At 38.3% G+C, this 13797-nt stretch overlaps 1 protein-coding gene across 1 annotated transcript in view; it reads left to right on the top strand.

Moving 5' to 3' along the window:
* The window catches only part of mad1l1 (mitotic arrest deficient 1 like 1), a 64456-nt gene that overhangs the window by 27423 nt on the left and 23236 nt on the right, over nucleotides 1–13797 (top strand). Inside the window, exons 14-16 of the mRNA XM_085355677.1 lie at nucleotides 94–185; nucleotides 382–472; nucleotides 11498–11723. Of these exons, the coding sequence (XP_085211803.1) occupies nucleotides 94–185; nucleotides 382–472; nucleotides 11498–11723 (409 nt within the window). The remainder of the gene's footprint in view (nucleotides 1–93; nucleotides 186–381; nucleotides 473–11497; nucleotides 11724–13797) is intronic.

Raw genomic sequence — 13797 nt, 5'->3', positions numbered from 1 at the left:
CAGGATTTATCTGCAGGCAGAAGGTTTCTGCCAGGCACACGGCCAAAGGTGGTCTGATGATAGTACACCAGGATCATTTTCTTTGTGTCCCAGGCGGAGCTGGAGCTGGAGTCTTTAAAGAAGCAGCAGGCCTCTGCTACTGACAGCAACTCTTTACTGACCAAAGAAGAGGTCACCATTCTCAGGTGGGTTGACCTCAACTTGTTGCAATGAAAAATTCATGACTATACATATAAAGGATTAAATCACTAATGCCTCACATGCATGCCTGAGCAGAGCTATACGCCTAAGATTAACCTGTTCACTCTGTGACATACATGGTCACATCTTTGCATGTTAGGCGTTATTAAACAGTGTATGTGCATGCATCTTTTTTCTCAGACAGAAAATTGAAGATTTAGAGAGAGAGCGGCAACGTTTGGAGGAGCAGAATAACATTCTGGAGATGAGACTGGAGAGGCACAACCTACAGGTAGGCGCTTTAAGTTCCCTCCAACTGTTTTCTGTGATGGATTTACTCGTCTGGCACAAAGGAACCAATTTAATAACCCCAAGGGCAGCAGATGAGCCCGCATGACACTACAGATTGATTCACACAAACGTTTCACATATCTGACAGTTTTTCAAACATAATTGGACCCAGGTGTGACTTGAGCAGCATCCAATGGAAAAATCGCACAACCTGTGGCTGATTTGAAATCCTTCCTTTGTTGGTGGAAAGGATTACAATACACAGAGCATTTCGTGGACCTCCCTAGTGTTAGCTGCGAATGACACTGGCTAAAATTAAATTGGTAGACAACATTTGTGAAACATAAACACAGACACACACATTTGACTGTGTGCATCTAATCCAGCTGCTTTCATCTTCCAAAGTTATTTAAGTCTTTTCCTGTTTTTTTCTTTTAAAATGGTGTGTGTGCGTGCGTGTGTGCGTTTCATCTCAGTCAGCTTCTCTAACTCCCCTCACTCATACTGTGCCAAACTAAGCCAACAGGGCACTTTAATGAAACGTGTGTGGGCAAGCGTGTTGGTTCCATTTAGCAGTGGGTTGAATGAAATCCATGTTTTTTCAAGCATGACCACCACCTTTAAGGCAATTGGTGTGTGTGTGTGTGTGTGTGTGTGTGTGTGTGTGTGTGTGTGTGTGTGTGTGTGTGTGTGTGTGTGTGTGTGTGTGTGTGTGGGTTTCAAGGTTACACAGTCAATGGATCAGGTCAGTTCTTAGGAGCTAATTTTTATGACTCTTTCATGGTCTAATGCACACCAAGAGACCTCTACATCAGACTGACTGAGGAGATGAGTGACTGAATGGAGAACTATTTGAAAGAAGAAGTGAATAGCTGAATAAGGATGAGTTAACAGAATTGATTGCTCAAATAAACTGACATTGCATTTTTTTTATTAGTATTATATCAACTTCCATATAAGATTTTCGTAGCCAGTCCCATTATTAGTGCCTTTATATTTAAATCGTACTGAAATACACAGGTGTCGATCGCTTGGATGACCAGTGCAGTGAGATTGCTTTTGAGCAATTTAGCTATAAAACTAGTGGTTGTACCTTTAAAATCTTGAAACCAGCATAGTGATCATTGAACACCTAAAATTAACTCTGAGTAGATCAGTAGAAGTGAATGAATGTAATTTTTTATCTTACAGTTAGTTAAAAACTAAGCAACAACTTTTTAAACTAGGAATCACATGACAGTGTATGAGCAGATATAATCCTTCTAAAAACGCCATACAAAGAGATTCTGATTTTAGAAGTGCTATCGACGGAGTTATTATAGTCACCATCCTTCTCACTGTCACCAAGTGCTTGCTCATAGGAGGTTGTTTGAATGTTGGGGTTTTCTGTGTATTATTGTAGGGTCTCTCTACCATATTTATGTACTTATTTTTTTAAAACATGTATTTTTTTTCTTTATTTTGATAATCAAGATTAAATGATACTGGGTTATTTCAGTCAGGATTGAGATCAGAGTCATTTAACATAGTTACTTATTCAATTTAGAAACATGATGCAAACTGGAGAAGAAAAAAAACAAAAAAAATGTTCTTCTAGAGTTAAATAAATGGGAAAGAAAATCAGGTGGAAGTGTTTGACACAGTGTTGTGTGGTTGGCAGTTGGGCTCAGACTAGAGGGTGTTTTTGAGTGTGAAGTCAGTGTTGCTAGGCAAACACTCCAAGCTGCACACAGATCAGACAAGAGGCCCTAGCGACAGAGGACTTGCACAAACTGGAAGACTTGCATTCAAACATCAGGGATCGTGATGGAGTGTTGCATCCAGTTAAAGCTTTATATTACACCAAAAATACAGAAGCATCGATGAGAGTTGATAAATATTGGTCAGTATCAATGCTGATATCGATAGATGCCTATTACAAAGGCAAATAGAATCGAATTCTGTCCTCTCTGGACACAGCAGAGACTTTAAATGACACATACATCCAGCCCATTTTCATTAAACCTAAAGTTAAAGTGTAACACTTAAACACTTCTGTTTTCTCTCTTTAGACATGCTGATTGATGGACTTAAAGAAAAGTACAGAAGGGTGTGCATGTACTTGCACAAGTGCTGGTTAAATGCTCAACAGCAATCTAAAGTGGGACAGATTTTACAATAAAAACATTGATTTCATGCATTTATGAGAGCACAAGCTAAAAAACGTTTGATTGATCAGTTACTTGTTGTTTACTTGTTAGCATCAATTTGCAGGATCATCACCCAATGGCACAGCTGTAATTGGCCCTCAAAATCCAGTTTTTGCAAGGACTGTAGTACATTCCATATCATTTAGGTTTTAATAACTTTTTCAGTATAACGGCCAAGATTCGCCATTTGCTGATGCTGGTATTTATAATGGTCGATAAATGAAAATTCAAACAGTTAACGAGATAGGAGAAACACTTTTCAGCGAATGTCGGGAGTGTTGATGTTGCATAGAAACTTAAAGAAGTCCAGTCGATATTTTTTTTTCCTTCCCCCTACTAAGATTACCATGACCTGGATGACTGAGAAGCTACACAGACTTGATGCTGCATAGTTTGTCCACCAGAGGGCACTCTGCAGCATCTTTGGTGGCAGAGAGCAGAGTCAGGCAGAACTTACATAATTGTTTAAACAACAGAGAACAAATGTTATGGAAATCTGTTTGTTTTGTGTGCCTGAAAAAAGGAAAAATTGCTGATATCACATTGTATTTATTTATTTATTTTTCGGCACATTTTCAACAAACTCGAGCACCTTGTGTTCTGTAGGGACACATACATACTAGGCAATGAGGGTGGATGTTATAGCCTCTGAATTAAACCATAATATTTCAAGAATATTTGCAATAATGACATCTATGACAATATAGCTAAAAGTCCCGAGCAACATTTTATCAGTGATTGCAGCTTGCAGGCAGCAGCATTTATTAGTGCAAACAAAATGAAGGGTATTTTCCATCCTTCTTTTCCAATGAGCTGCTGTCACTGATGACAGACTACGTACTTCAAAGTGTGAATCTATTGTTACGAGGTGCCAGGAGCAGCAGCATTATTGTACAATAGCAGTGACACAGTATTGTATCCAGTGACACAGCATCAGTCAAATGTAGGCACAGAAGTAGCCAAGGTAATGTTTTCTCTGAAAACGAAGTAAAAGTGTAACAGAACTGCATAACACGGCTTAACCTTGTAACTTTTTGGGAGCTGCACCATATTGTTACAGAATTAACTTTAAATTAGAAAATAATTGCTAGCTGGGATGTTGCATTTTGGGATGAGCTTTTTAATTAGTTGTTTAAAGCCCTTCTTTTCCACAGTTTGGACTGTCATCATATCATTGACTAAACAAAGTAAAATGCATTAGTAACCTCCACCCACTGTTTGCTGTTTCTGTCATATGGAGTGCAACTAGCAAATGCTTCAGCGATGGTTAGTTGAGTCATTTGTTTACATTTGGATAACACATCCCCAGGTGCTAATATCTCTTCCTGGTGTGCAATCACAGCCTGGTTGTACTTGACATGCATTTTGACTTAAGTAAAATGTGTTGTTTATACCTTTTAGCAAAAGCAGTTTGTTTTTTTGTTTGTTTTTGTGCATATTTTGCAAGTATTGTGCTTTGGCGGAGGTTGCTTAAGTATAGTGCTGTGTGACGGTTTTCAGGTACCCTTAATTCTTTTCATATTTTGCTTGGAAAAATGGGAAATGGGTGCAGTGATTAATTTGCAATTAATTTGCTTTATCAAAACCTGACAGTACTTTTCTGCATTCAGGTCAGTTCTTGTGTAATTTGGCTGACGTCAGCCTTCTGTGGTTGCTGGTCTTGCTAACTAATGATTTCTCTCACTGATAAAAGAGCCACCTTTAAGAGAACACACTGGGAGAATAAGAACTGCTATGCTTTCATCTCTTTATTTTTGAACTGCATTCATTATTAATGACTGCAAAAATATAAACTGATTACGTTATGTGCACCAGTTTTTCCCCCAAACATGCTGGATCGTTCATAACAGTGACTGTAGAAGCTGTATGATTTTTAGATGACCATCTGATTTGGAAATGGAGAGGGGCAAAACATAAACTTGTTTGCTATTTTATATTTCAGTATAGATTTAAAAAGAATGTGCTGGTTGTTATTTCATTGACTTTCTTAAGCCTTATTTTAGTAACAGTAGTAGCTCTGAAATGTTCTAACAAAACCATCTCCAAGAACCTTCAGCGTTCAGTTCAGTTTTATTTTTAACATTGTTTTTCCAGAGAAGCTCTGAGAATCCATGAAGGACTGTTTCACCCGGTGTGTTCTGTCTCATGTCGAGTTGGCCCTTTTGTGGTTTCAGGTCTTTATTCTTAATGGGGAAAAATGATGTTTATTACCATGTAATTTTAATTTAGTTAATGACAACAACAAAAAGATCTGTGGTCTGTAATATGAATCTGTTCCTTAGTTTCCCTCACTTGTTTGTCCGCTAATATTTGTTCATCTCTCTCTTTTTGTTTTTTTTCTTTTCTTTTCTTTAATTGATACATCACAGATCATGGCAGTCGTAATGGTAGATTTGAAGGGTTGTACTTTATGCTTTGCTCTCATGCTAGTGTCTAAACAGAAATAATTGTTGCTATTGCATGAGGTTGCATCAACATAGTCTCTGTGTTGTGCATATGCTTACATCTGCGAGTGTAGTTGTGCAATACACAGCCACAGAAACATGTTTAGTTGTATTTTGTTGTTTTGATTTTTTTTTTTTTGTTTGTTTGTTTTTTGGTGTGTGTGTGGGCGGGGTTGGTTTATTGAGGTGCTTCATTAACAATGCCTTTTTATTTATTAATTTAAACTGAATATAGGGTCTTACAGTGATGTTTTGACAGATGGACAGGAAATCTATTTAGAAATGCCTTTGGCCCATTTATAAGACTTTCACAACTAATTTTCTTGATATTCTTCATGAATTTACTAAAACAGTTTAAGCTTTGCTGTTACAAACCCTACTAAAGGTCACATTGATGATATAAGCACCAATAACCTGGTGCTAAAAAAAGGTTCTGGCACCAGATTATTCCCACATATAACATCAGTCTTGCCTACACTTTCATCTCATAAAAAGTTGTTTCTGGGTTCAAACCTCAGCTTGGATCTGTTCTCTGTTGCATTTCCCTGTTTTCCCTAAGCCCAGATGGGTTTCATCCAACTACTTCAGCTTCTTCCCATAGTCCAAAGACATTGTTGAGATTGTGATTCTTTACTGGACATTGATGTGATATAAATAGTATTTAGGATAACCATACATTCTAACAGTCTTTTAAGTGTGTTCTTATAGTCTAAAGTGCTTTGAGTGGTCACTAAGATGAGAAAAGTGCTACATAAATGAATTATAGCCATTTCCTGTTATAAATAACTTAAACAGATTTGATCAAGAAATTCAAGAAAAGCCATCAATGTTCAGTTTTTTAAGTAACAAAATAAATAAGAGCTGCAAGACACAAGAGTGGTCATGCAAAGACTTGGTTTATACATGTGGCAGAAGAGAAGATGACATTGTGCATTCTAGTTATTCCTGACAGCATCATTTCTACTGATCTGTCTACATGTGGGAGGTTTGATACTAAGGAGGAGCCCGTAAAACTTGGTCTTCCATGTGACATGGTACTGCTCTGCAGACCTTCATGCTTTGTAGGCAAGGCCCTCATCTCCTCTTGCTCATCCATGAATCCCTAAGGCCTGGGTCCCTATGGCATTGCCTGACAGTCATTCCTATATTAATATTACATAGAAAACTGCTGTGGGCCTGTGCACAGACCTGGTGGTTTTTTTTAGACCTGCTCAAATCCAGCTGAAGATATAGATGTGAAGGTGCTCTCAATGATACACACTTAATATATTATGACACAGAAACCAAGGAATCTGAATCAGTATAAAATATGGATGTAGGGCCCTGATGGGGAGAGAGGACATGCCTTAAACCTGTGCTATTTTGCAACCAAGATGGGGCGGTGTAAACGCTCATCTTGGGGCTTCAGAACAGGACTTTAAAAAACAATGGGTGATGTCACAGTATTTACTTTCATATTCTACACTGTCGGTGGTTACCTCATGGACACCTGTGGTTCTTGGAGCCCTTGATCTGCAGCTTCCTGGCTCTTCAGAACGACGTAGAATCTGCTGTTTGTTCTTTTCATGTGTCTAACCGTAACTTAGGATTTTATCAAAGAATACCAGATTGTCCAAGCCTTACGCTGGTAAGCCCATTACCAGTCAAAACATTGTTAGCGGAGACTGTGACTTTACTTCTCCTAACTCTGTCTTGAGCTTTCAGGCTCCACTTCATGTCTGCTTAACAACAGGGAGCCAATTTCAAGTCACTATCAGGACATCTGTGCTGCAGATAGCTCGTCATCCACAAATTTCACCCATTCAGGAATAACCATTGGAGTGGAACCTCCACAAAGATACAGCCCTAGTTCCCTCATTGCCTTTGAGACAGGGATATAGTACCTATTCAGCAACTGCTCTGAGTTTCTCATAGCCTGCCTGTGTCACAGGAGGCCACACTAGGGTTTCTGCTTGCTGTGTTTGTTTGCCAGTTGACATCACACAGTTGTTCCATAGAAGCAGCAAGTCTCTTTTGTTTATTCTCAAGTTACGTGCTTGTGCACTTTGTTTTACTTAAAACCAAAGCTGTCCACATGTTAGGCATAGGTCAGTGCCGTGTTAATGAAATTCAGTTTGTGGTGGCCCATGTGACTGAATGAGCCACATGGGCCGGTAAGCTGTTGGTTGACCGTTCAGTCTACTTTCCTACCCTCATGTGTGGTCAAAAGCTCTTGGTAGTGACTGGAAAAATGAGAATGCTGACGTGTCTGAGTTGAGTCATTACTCGCACCGTGAAAGAGGCTGGTTGAGGTAGTTTTGGCATATGACCTGGAGTTGTTCAGGGCATCTCCCACTGGGCACACACACACTAAAGAGATCTCTTGAGAGCTTCTTGGAAGTGGTTAGAGATCTCTGCTTAGACTCCTGCCCCCAGGAGGCAGGGAGGGAGGGATGGATGGAGTTTTGAGATGTCAGCTATCAGACAAAGTGACTTGCATCTTTTAATAGGGATTGTCCCAACAGTGGTCACTGAAGAATTAAAGAGGCAAACATGGGACACACAAGTTACCAATTCTTGTGTCAAATCTCCAAACTATCCTGGGTGGGTAGTAGTCGTGTGTACTGGTGCTTGTCCATTGGCAAGCAGATGTGAGAGTGAATGGTACCAGGCAGCTTCTAGGTGTGAATGGTGGGTAATGAGTATTAATATTTTCCTCTCACTAAAATCACACTAAAATAAAAGTAAAAAGAATAGAAATGGATAAGTGAAAACTGTTCCCTTTTTGTTCAAAAAATGTTAAAATTATTTCAAATAAAGTCTTGTTCCACTCTTGGCGGATGGGGTGAGTGTACATCACAGTTCAATTTGATCTGGTCCTTAAAATGCATCTGATCTTCTGGACAGATTTTTTTTTTTTTTTAAAGGACTGAGCCTTTAGCCTGCCAATATCTAGACAGCAGCTTCAATCTGTTTTCTGATAATGTCACTCAGTGGAAGAAGCCCGTCTCGCCAGCATCTCTGCTGTCTTTCCATTCAACCTCACTTTATCGGTTCGTGTGGTTTAAGGTTGATGGTACCCTCCACTCTCAAATTCATGCACACTCATCATTAATGTGTCACCTGTTCCATCAGTGACTCATGTGTCCCCTGTGGTTGGTGCTGTGTTGAGTATATAAGTGGATGTTTCAGCGCAATTTGTTCTGCATCTGTTAAAGAACAGAGACTGTTCTTTGGACTTCAACCTCCCCCCAAAACTCGTATTCTTGTCTTGTTCTCTTATTCATTCTTTCTTCCTCATACATTTGATCTTGCTCCGATGCTCTCTCTCTCCCTGCCTTTTGCTCTTTTTTTTATTTTTTATTTTTTTAACAGACTGCACTCTGGTATTAGATGTGTTGTTATTGTTGTTCTATGAATAAGAGATATGTAGCCTCGAGCACTTAGAATGGCATTCCACCTTGCTGCACTGTAAATTATGTGTGGAAGAACAGGCTCTATAATATGCATGTAAATACGTCTACACACACACACACACACACACACACACACACACACACACACACACACACACACACACACACCAACTTACAAAATCTGAAGAACTGTAATATTAAGAAGCTCGCTTTGAAAACTCAGACAATTTGGCTGTTTTCTGTTTTTGCAGCAATAAACGTATTTATAATTTTTAATGAAATGGTGCACCTTTTTTCCTACTGAATGCAGACATGGATGCAGAATAAAGTGTAATATTACATTTGCTCATTTTGGAGATGATTGTCCTTTGTGTGTGTGTTTTTTTTTTTGATCAGTGGATCACACTTATTCACTGTATTACTTTTGTTATGAAATGTGAAAATGGCAAATAGATTCAGACAAGCAAATGGATGCCTTTTTAAAGACTTCCATTTTTTTTTTTACTTTCAGTTCAATATAGGAGGAGAGTCAACCCAATTAAAAATAATTATGCCATTTGGCTTGCTTTGAAAGCAATGTGCTTGAAAGGCAAAGAGAAGTAACTTTGCTTTTGTTTTTTGTTTAGTTTAGTTTGTTTTTATTCTGTTGAGCAGTAAATTAAAACGTTGCCCTTCAGCTCAGTCCAGACATCCTGAAAGTGAAATATGAATCCACAGCAAAATCTTTCTAATTTAATTTAGCTTGACCTAAATTTTTAAAGACGAAGATTTTTAATTTATTTTTTTTGCTTTTTGACAGCATGTAGCTTTTGACTGCGTTTTTCGAACTCTAATCTACATATCTGTCTCTTCCTTCCATTTTCTCTCTCTGGTTATCATAAAGCACATACAGATGCAGCTTTAAATAAACTCTCTGTAAACAGATGTAGAACTTCAAAAGACTGAAGTTGAAGAAAATGAAAGGGCAATTTGTTTGGCTGTGACTGTGTGTGTGCTGTGGAAAAATACTTGATGTTAAGTACACACATCTACTGTTACTCAGTTCGAGAAATGTAATCGTTTCTTATAAAGTACATGAAAGAGTTATTTATGAGCTTTTCTGTACGCTTCATCCACTCTGGTCTTTCTCGACGCTGAAGGCAGTGGTACCCGGACACCGTTTGTTTTTTACCATGTTCTTTTATTTGTCCTTCACCGTTTCTCTTCCTCATATACTCTTTCTTCTTTTCTGTCTTTTACTCTGTAGTTTATTTGGCAACCGTCGCTTGGAGGCATATAGAATCTAATTTAGCCTGTAATCAAGAGCTCAGATAGGGGTGTGTACATGTTGTGAGCGTTCCTGTTTGAGTGTGTCTCTCCTTATATTGGCATTAAGCGACTTTTATTTAGCCAGACCTTGCAGAGTGAGAAGAAAACACTGGGAAAGAATACTTTCTCGTTAATGTGTCTGTTTGATATAACTGAAAACATTATTTCCTCATAGGGAAAGCTCACGTGAACGTCAAGAGCTTTCGATCACACTGTCGAGTATTTTTTTATGCTAACCTCCTCTCCCAATCTGTAATGTGAGATCAGTTGTAACCATTTCTCTCCATGTATAGCAAACTGAAATTGGTTATAAAAGGTTTGCAGGGTTTTTCTTGCATATGTTGGTCTCACACCAAAGGAACGTGTTTTGGGGTGTTTCCGCGTGTTAGAACGTGTGGAACGTTATAATTACAATGAGTGTAAAACTGTAATGACCTGATCTGACATCCCAAGATGAGAGCAGAGTACAAGTCTTTTAATTAATGTAGTTTTCAAATGATCAGTATTTAAAAGTACGGTAGGATCATTATTGTACATTAAATATTTCGGACTTTTCGTCTTCTCTTTTGTTTGGCCTGGTTATATTTTGTATTCTCTCTCTTTTTTCTTTTTTTTTTTTTGCCTGTCCCATTTGGTTCTTTAGCCGTCAGAATTGTTGTTTGAAGACCAACAAGGATACCCAACGGATTTACTTTGCCAAATGGATCATCACGGCCTTGCTGTATTGGTCCATTTGATCGACCTTTGTTGTTATTATTTATTTTATTTTATTTTCAGTTGTTACAGGCGGGACAGACATGACTGACGGATAGAAAAGGGAGAAAGAAAGATGAAGGAAAAGAAAATCAGAAGGGAAGAGGGACAGTGAGGAAGGGCTCTTAAAAAGAGAGAGAAGAGAGAAAAAAAATCTCCTGGATCACCTGTTGAGAGAAAGAGAAGAGAAAACAAGCAAAAAAACAGAGCAACATACTAAACACAACACCGTCACGTTAATCTAGCTAAGTGTAAACAGCAGTAAATACTAAATATTGAATGTTGTTGTGCAGCACGCAGGACCGACAGCACACAATGTATTCTGTATTCTCACAATGTATATTTTGTATTCTCTCCGTTTATTTTAATTTCTTATTGTTATTTACTTGTTGCTGTCAATATTTTTGTTATCACAAAGAAGTTAATGATAGAAATCATTGATATTGTGGCTCAGCTAAATTAAGTCAATATTTGGTGTGGTAACTCTTTGGCATTAATAGAGCTATTGCTGCCAGTTTTCGTTTATCAAAGCTACAAAGCTGATCATGACTGGAAGGACACCGGGTTCCTTAAAGGCAGTCATTTTTAAGGAATCAGATTTTTCATGGGTGCTGCTGCCTGCTCATCTAGGGCACTCATCGAACAGAGAAGAGACTCAGGCAGGGGAATGCAACTTTCCACTCTTTGGTCATTACACTGCTGCATTTGTCACAAGGCATTCTTATTTTTCAGGGGGAAAAGCGCTCTGTAAAAGAATATGAAAAGTCACTAAATCTGACAGAGTTGTTGAGTTGGCAACAGCGAGGTGAACTGAAGCGTGATGATCACTGCTGTGAGTGAGGAATGTGAGGCGCCCTGGATGCTAAGATGAGATGGTGCATAAAAAATGTTCTGCTCTATAACTGATGGCTGTTTGATCTATGTCTCTGTGTCTCAGGGAGACTACGATCCAGTCAAAACCCGTGTTCTCCACCTCAAAGTGAACCCCACCGCCATTGCCAAACAAGAGCGCCAGCAGGAAGTGGAGGCTCTCCGACAAGAAGTGACACGGCTCAGGGATCTTGTACGCTCTTTGCAGAGTGGAGGTGCTGTGGGGCATTCCCAGGATGACACGCACAACCCCAGCTTCAGCCTTAGTTTGGCTCCTTCAAAGGAAGTGTTGGGTAAGATGACACAGAAGTGTGACATCAGAATAAGAGTGAGCTATAATGTCATTCAACAGCAAACAGGGCTTAAAAAGTAATAGGTAATGTCTAGAAGTCAAAGGCAGCCAGTATACCATCATTAAGAGTGGAATAATATGATTGATGGCTGTTAAAAGACAATTACAGTAATCTGAGAGGAAATAAGAGCATGACTGATAGTATGGGTGTCACTAGAAGTCAGTATTATTCATATCCTCACAATATTCCTTAGGTGGTAGGAGGAGGACTGGGTGACCTCGTTTATATATTTTAAGGTGAAATTGCAGATCCAGGTTTCAGATAGCTGATGTTAGATGAATGGATAAGGGGCCAAGGGAGGGTTTGATCCATGGATGAAGCTTTTCTGATCCGATGACTAGATTTTCTCTTTTTAATTATATTGTTATATAATGTTATAGTTAACATTAGAGGGGAAGTGGATATTTAGACAACATAAAGTACAGATTTTAAAGGTTGTTAAAGGTCCTCTTTACATGTAGACTGATCCAAAAAATATGAAATGGCAAAAAAAGAGAAAAGCCATACCCAACAGTTGCTTTCTAAAGGAACATGTTGCTCTTGGGAACTGCTTCATTGATATTTTGGCTCAGAAAGTCTCTGTCCTCTTAAGTGTCTATATGACAGACTGTTAGAGGGAGGACGTGCAGTTATGACAGGGTTAAATATGCATTTGGAGCTCAGGACAGTTCACTGGTAAAAGTCTGTTGGCCAATTTGTGCACAGCGCTCTGTGCTCGCTCTGTCTGCTGCTCGCTCACGGTCTCAATTTTCTTGGCACTTCTTTTTTCCAACTCCCAGCCTTCTTATTTTTTTCTCATCTTTCATTCTTGTCTTTTCTGTCATCTTCTCCTGTTCCTGGCATGTTCGCTTCTCTGGCTTTTAATTTCTTATGATATGAAAATTGAGTTTGTAACAAGTAAGTTCAGTTTAAACTCTGTATAGATAAAGCAGACCTAGTGTGTGATATCTGTCCTTATTGCAAGACCTGGGTCAGTGCAATAGAAAGTCTACAAACTTATCAGAGATCAACAGAAACGTTTTAATGTCTATAAAATTATTTAATGACATTTTACCCCATGTAGTGTTACCCTGCTGTCAGTAGTAGTTTAACTTGGCTATAGGCTTTGTGTGTTCAGTTAAGAAATTACCTAAGCAACATTACAGGAACAATACTTCATGTAGCAATTAGCAGCAGGTAGAAAATGTTTTCCATTTTTAATTACATTTAATTAGTAAAATTTACTGTCCAGTTTTATACACCAGCGGTTATTAGTTCTGCCCTGGGTGTTGATGATGAGTTTCCACATTTTTGCATTTTTCACACATTAATACTGGACAATTGTGATGACAAAATTTAAAAGTAAGTTTAGAATTAGAAAAAAATCAGGGCTTTAACTTTTTACTCTTGCTGTTACAAATTACTATTTCATTAAATACAGCTGGGAAATGAACTTTAATGATGATGATAATAATAATAAATAATCATCATCTTTTTTATAAGTTGTCTTGAGCAGTAGTTCTAGGTCTTTATAGGTCTTTCAAAGTTTTTCTTTGGACTTTGGATGCTTTTTCATTCATTTTCAGTCCAGTCCTCGTACAATTTCAGATGAATGTTTTTTTTAGTTTGTTTCTTTTTGGTTTCTTAAGCCACTTAACACTAACTGTGAATCATTAAAGCATTAAACAGGCACCTAACTCGAGGGGTAAGTCAGATAACTTTGCAAAGAAGCAGTTATTAGCAGCCTGTACCCATTTGTACCCATTTCTTAATGAAAATCTATAACAGTTTAAATATAACCTCCGCACACTGTCTCACTTAGCTCCATCAGGTACCTTTATCAAGTCAGTCAGACTGAAACATTGTGATTTAATAAGTGTCGTAGTGGTTATCGAGACAGTATGCACGAGTTGCATTTTAATTGTTGTGGAACCTTTCTCTTGGTTCATGTGTGCAGAGATTTTTTTTAAAATTTTATTTCAAATCTATGAAAACTTTAAATATTACAGTTTGAGAGGTTTTAAAATATAGTTTT

Source organism: Diplotaxodon limnothrissa, linkage group LG6 (genome assembly GCF_057381915.1).
Source record: "Diplotaxodon limnothrissa isolate DT_005_m linkage group LG6, D_limnothrissa_male_GT1.1, whole genome shotgun sequence".
NCBI lineage: Eukaryota > Metazoa > Chordata > Actinopteri > Cichliformes > Cichlidae > Diplotaxodon > Diplotaxodon limnothrissa.
This window is presented reverse-complemented; position numbering and strand designations above follow the sequence as displayed.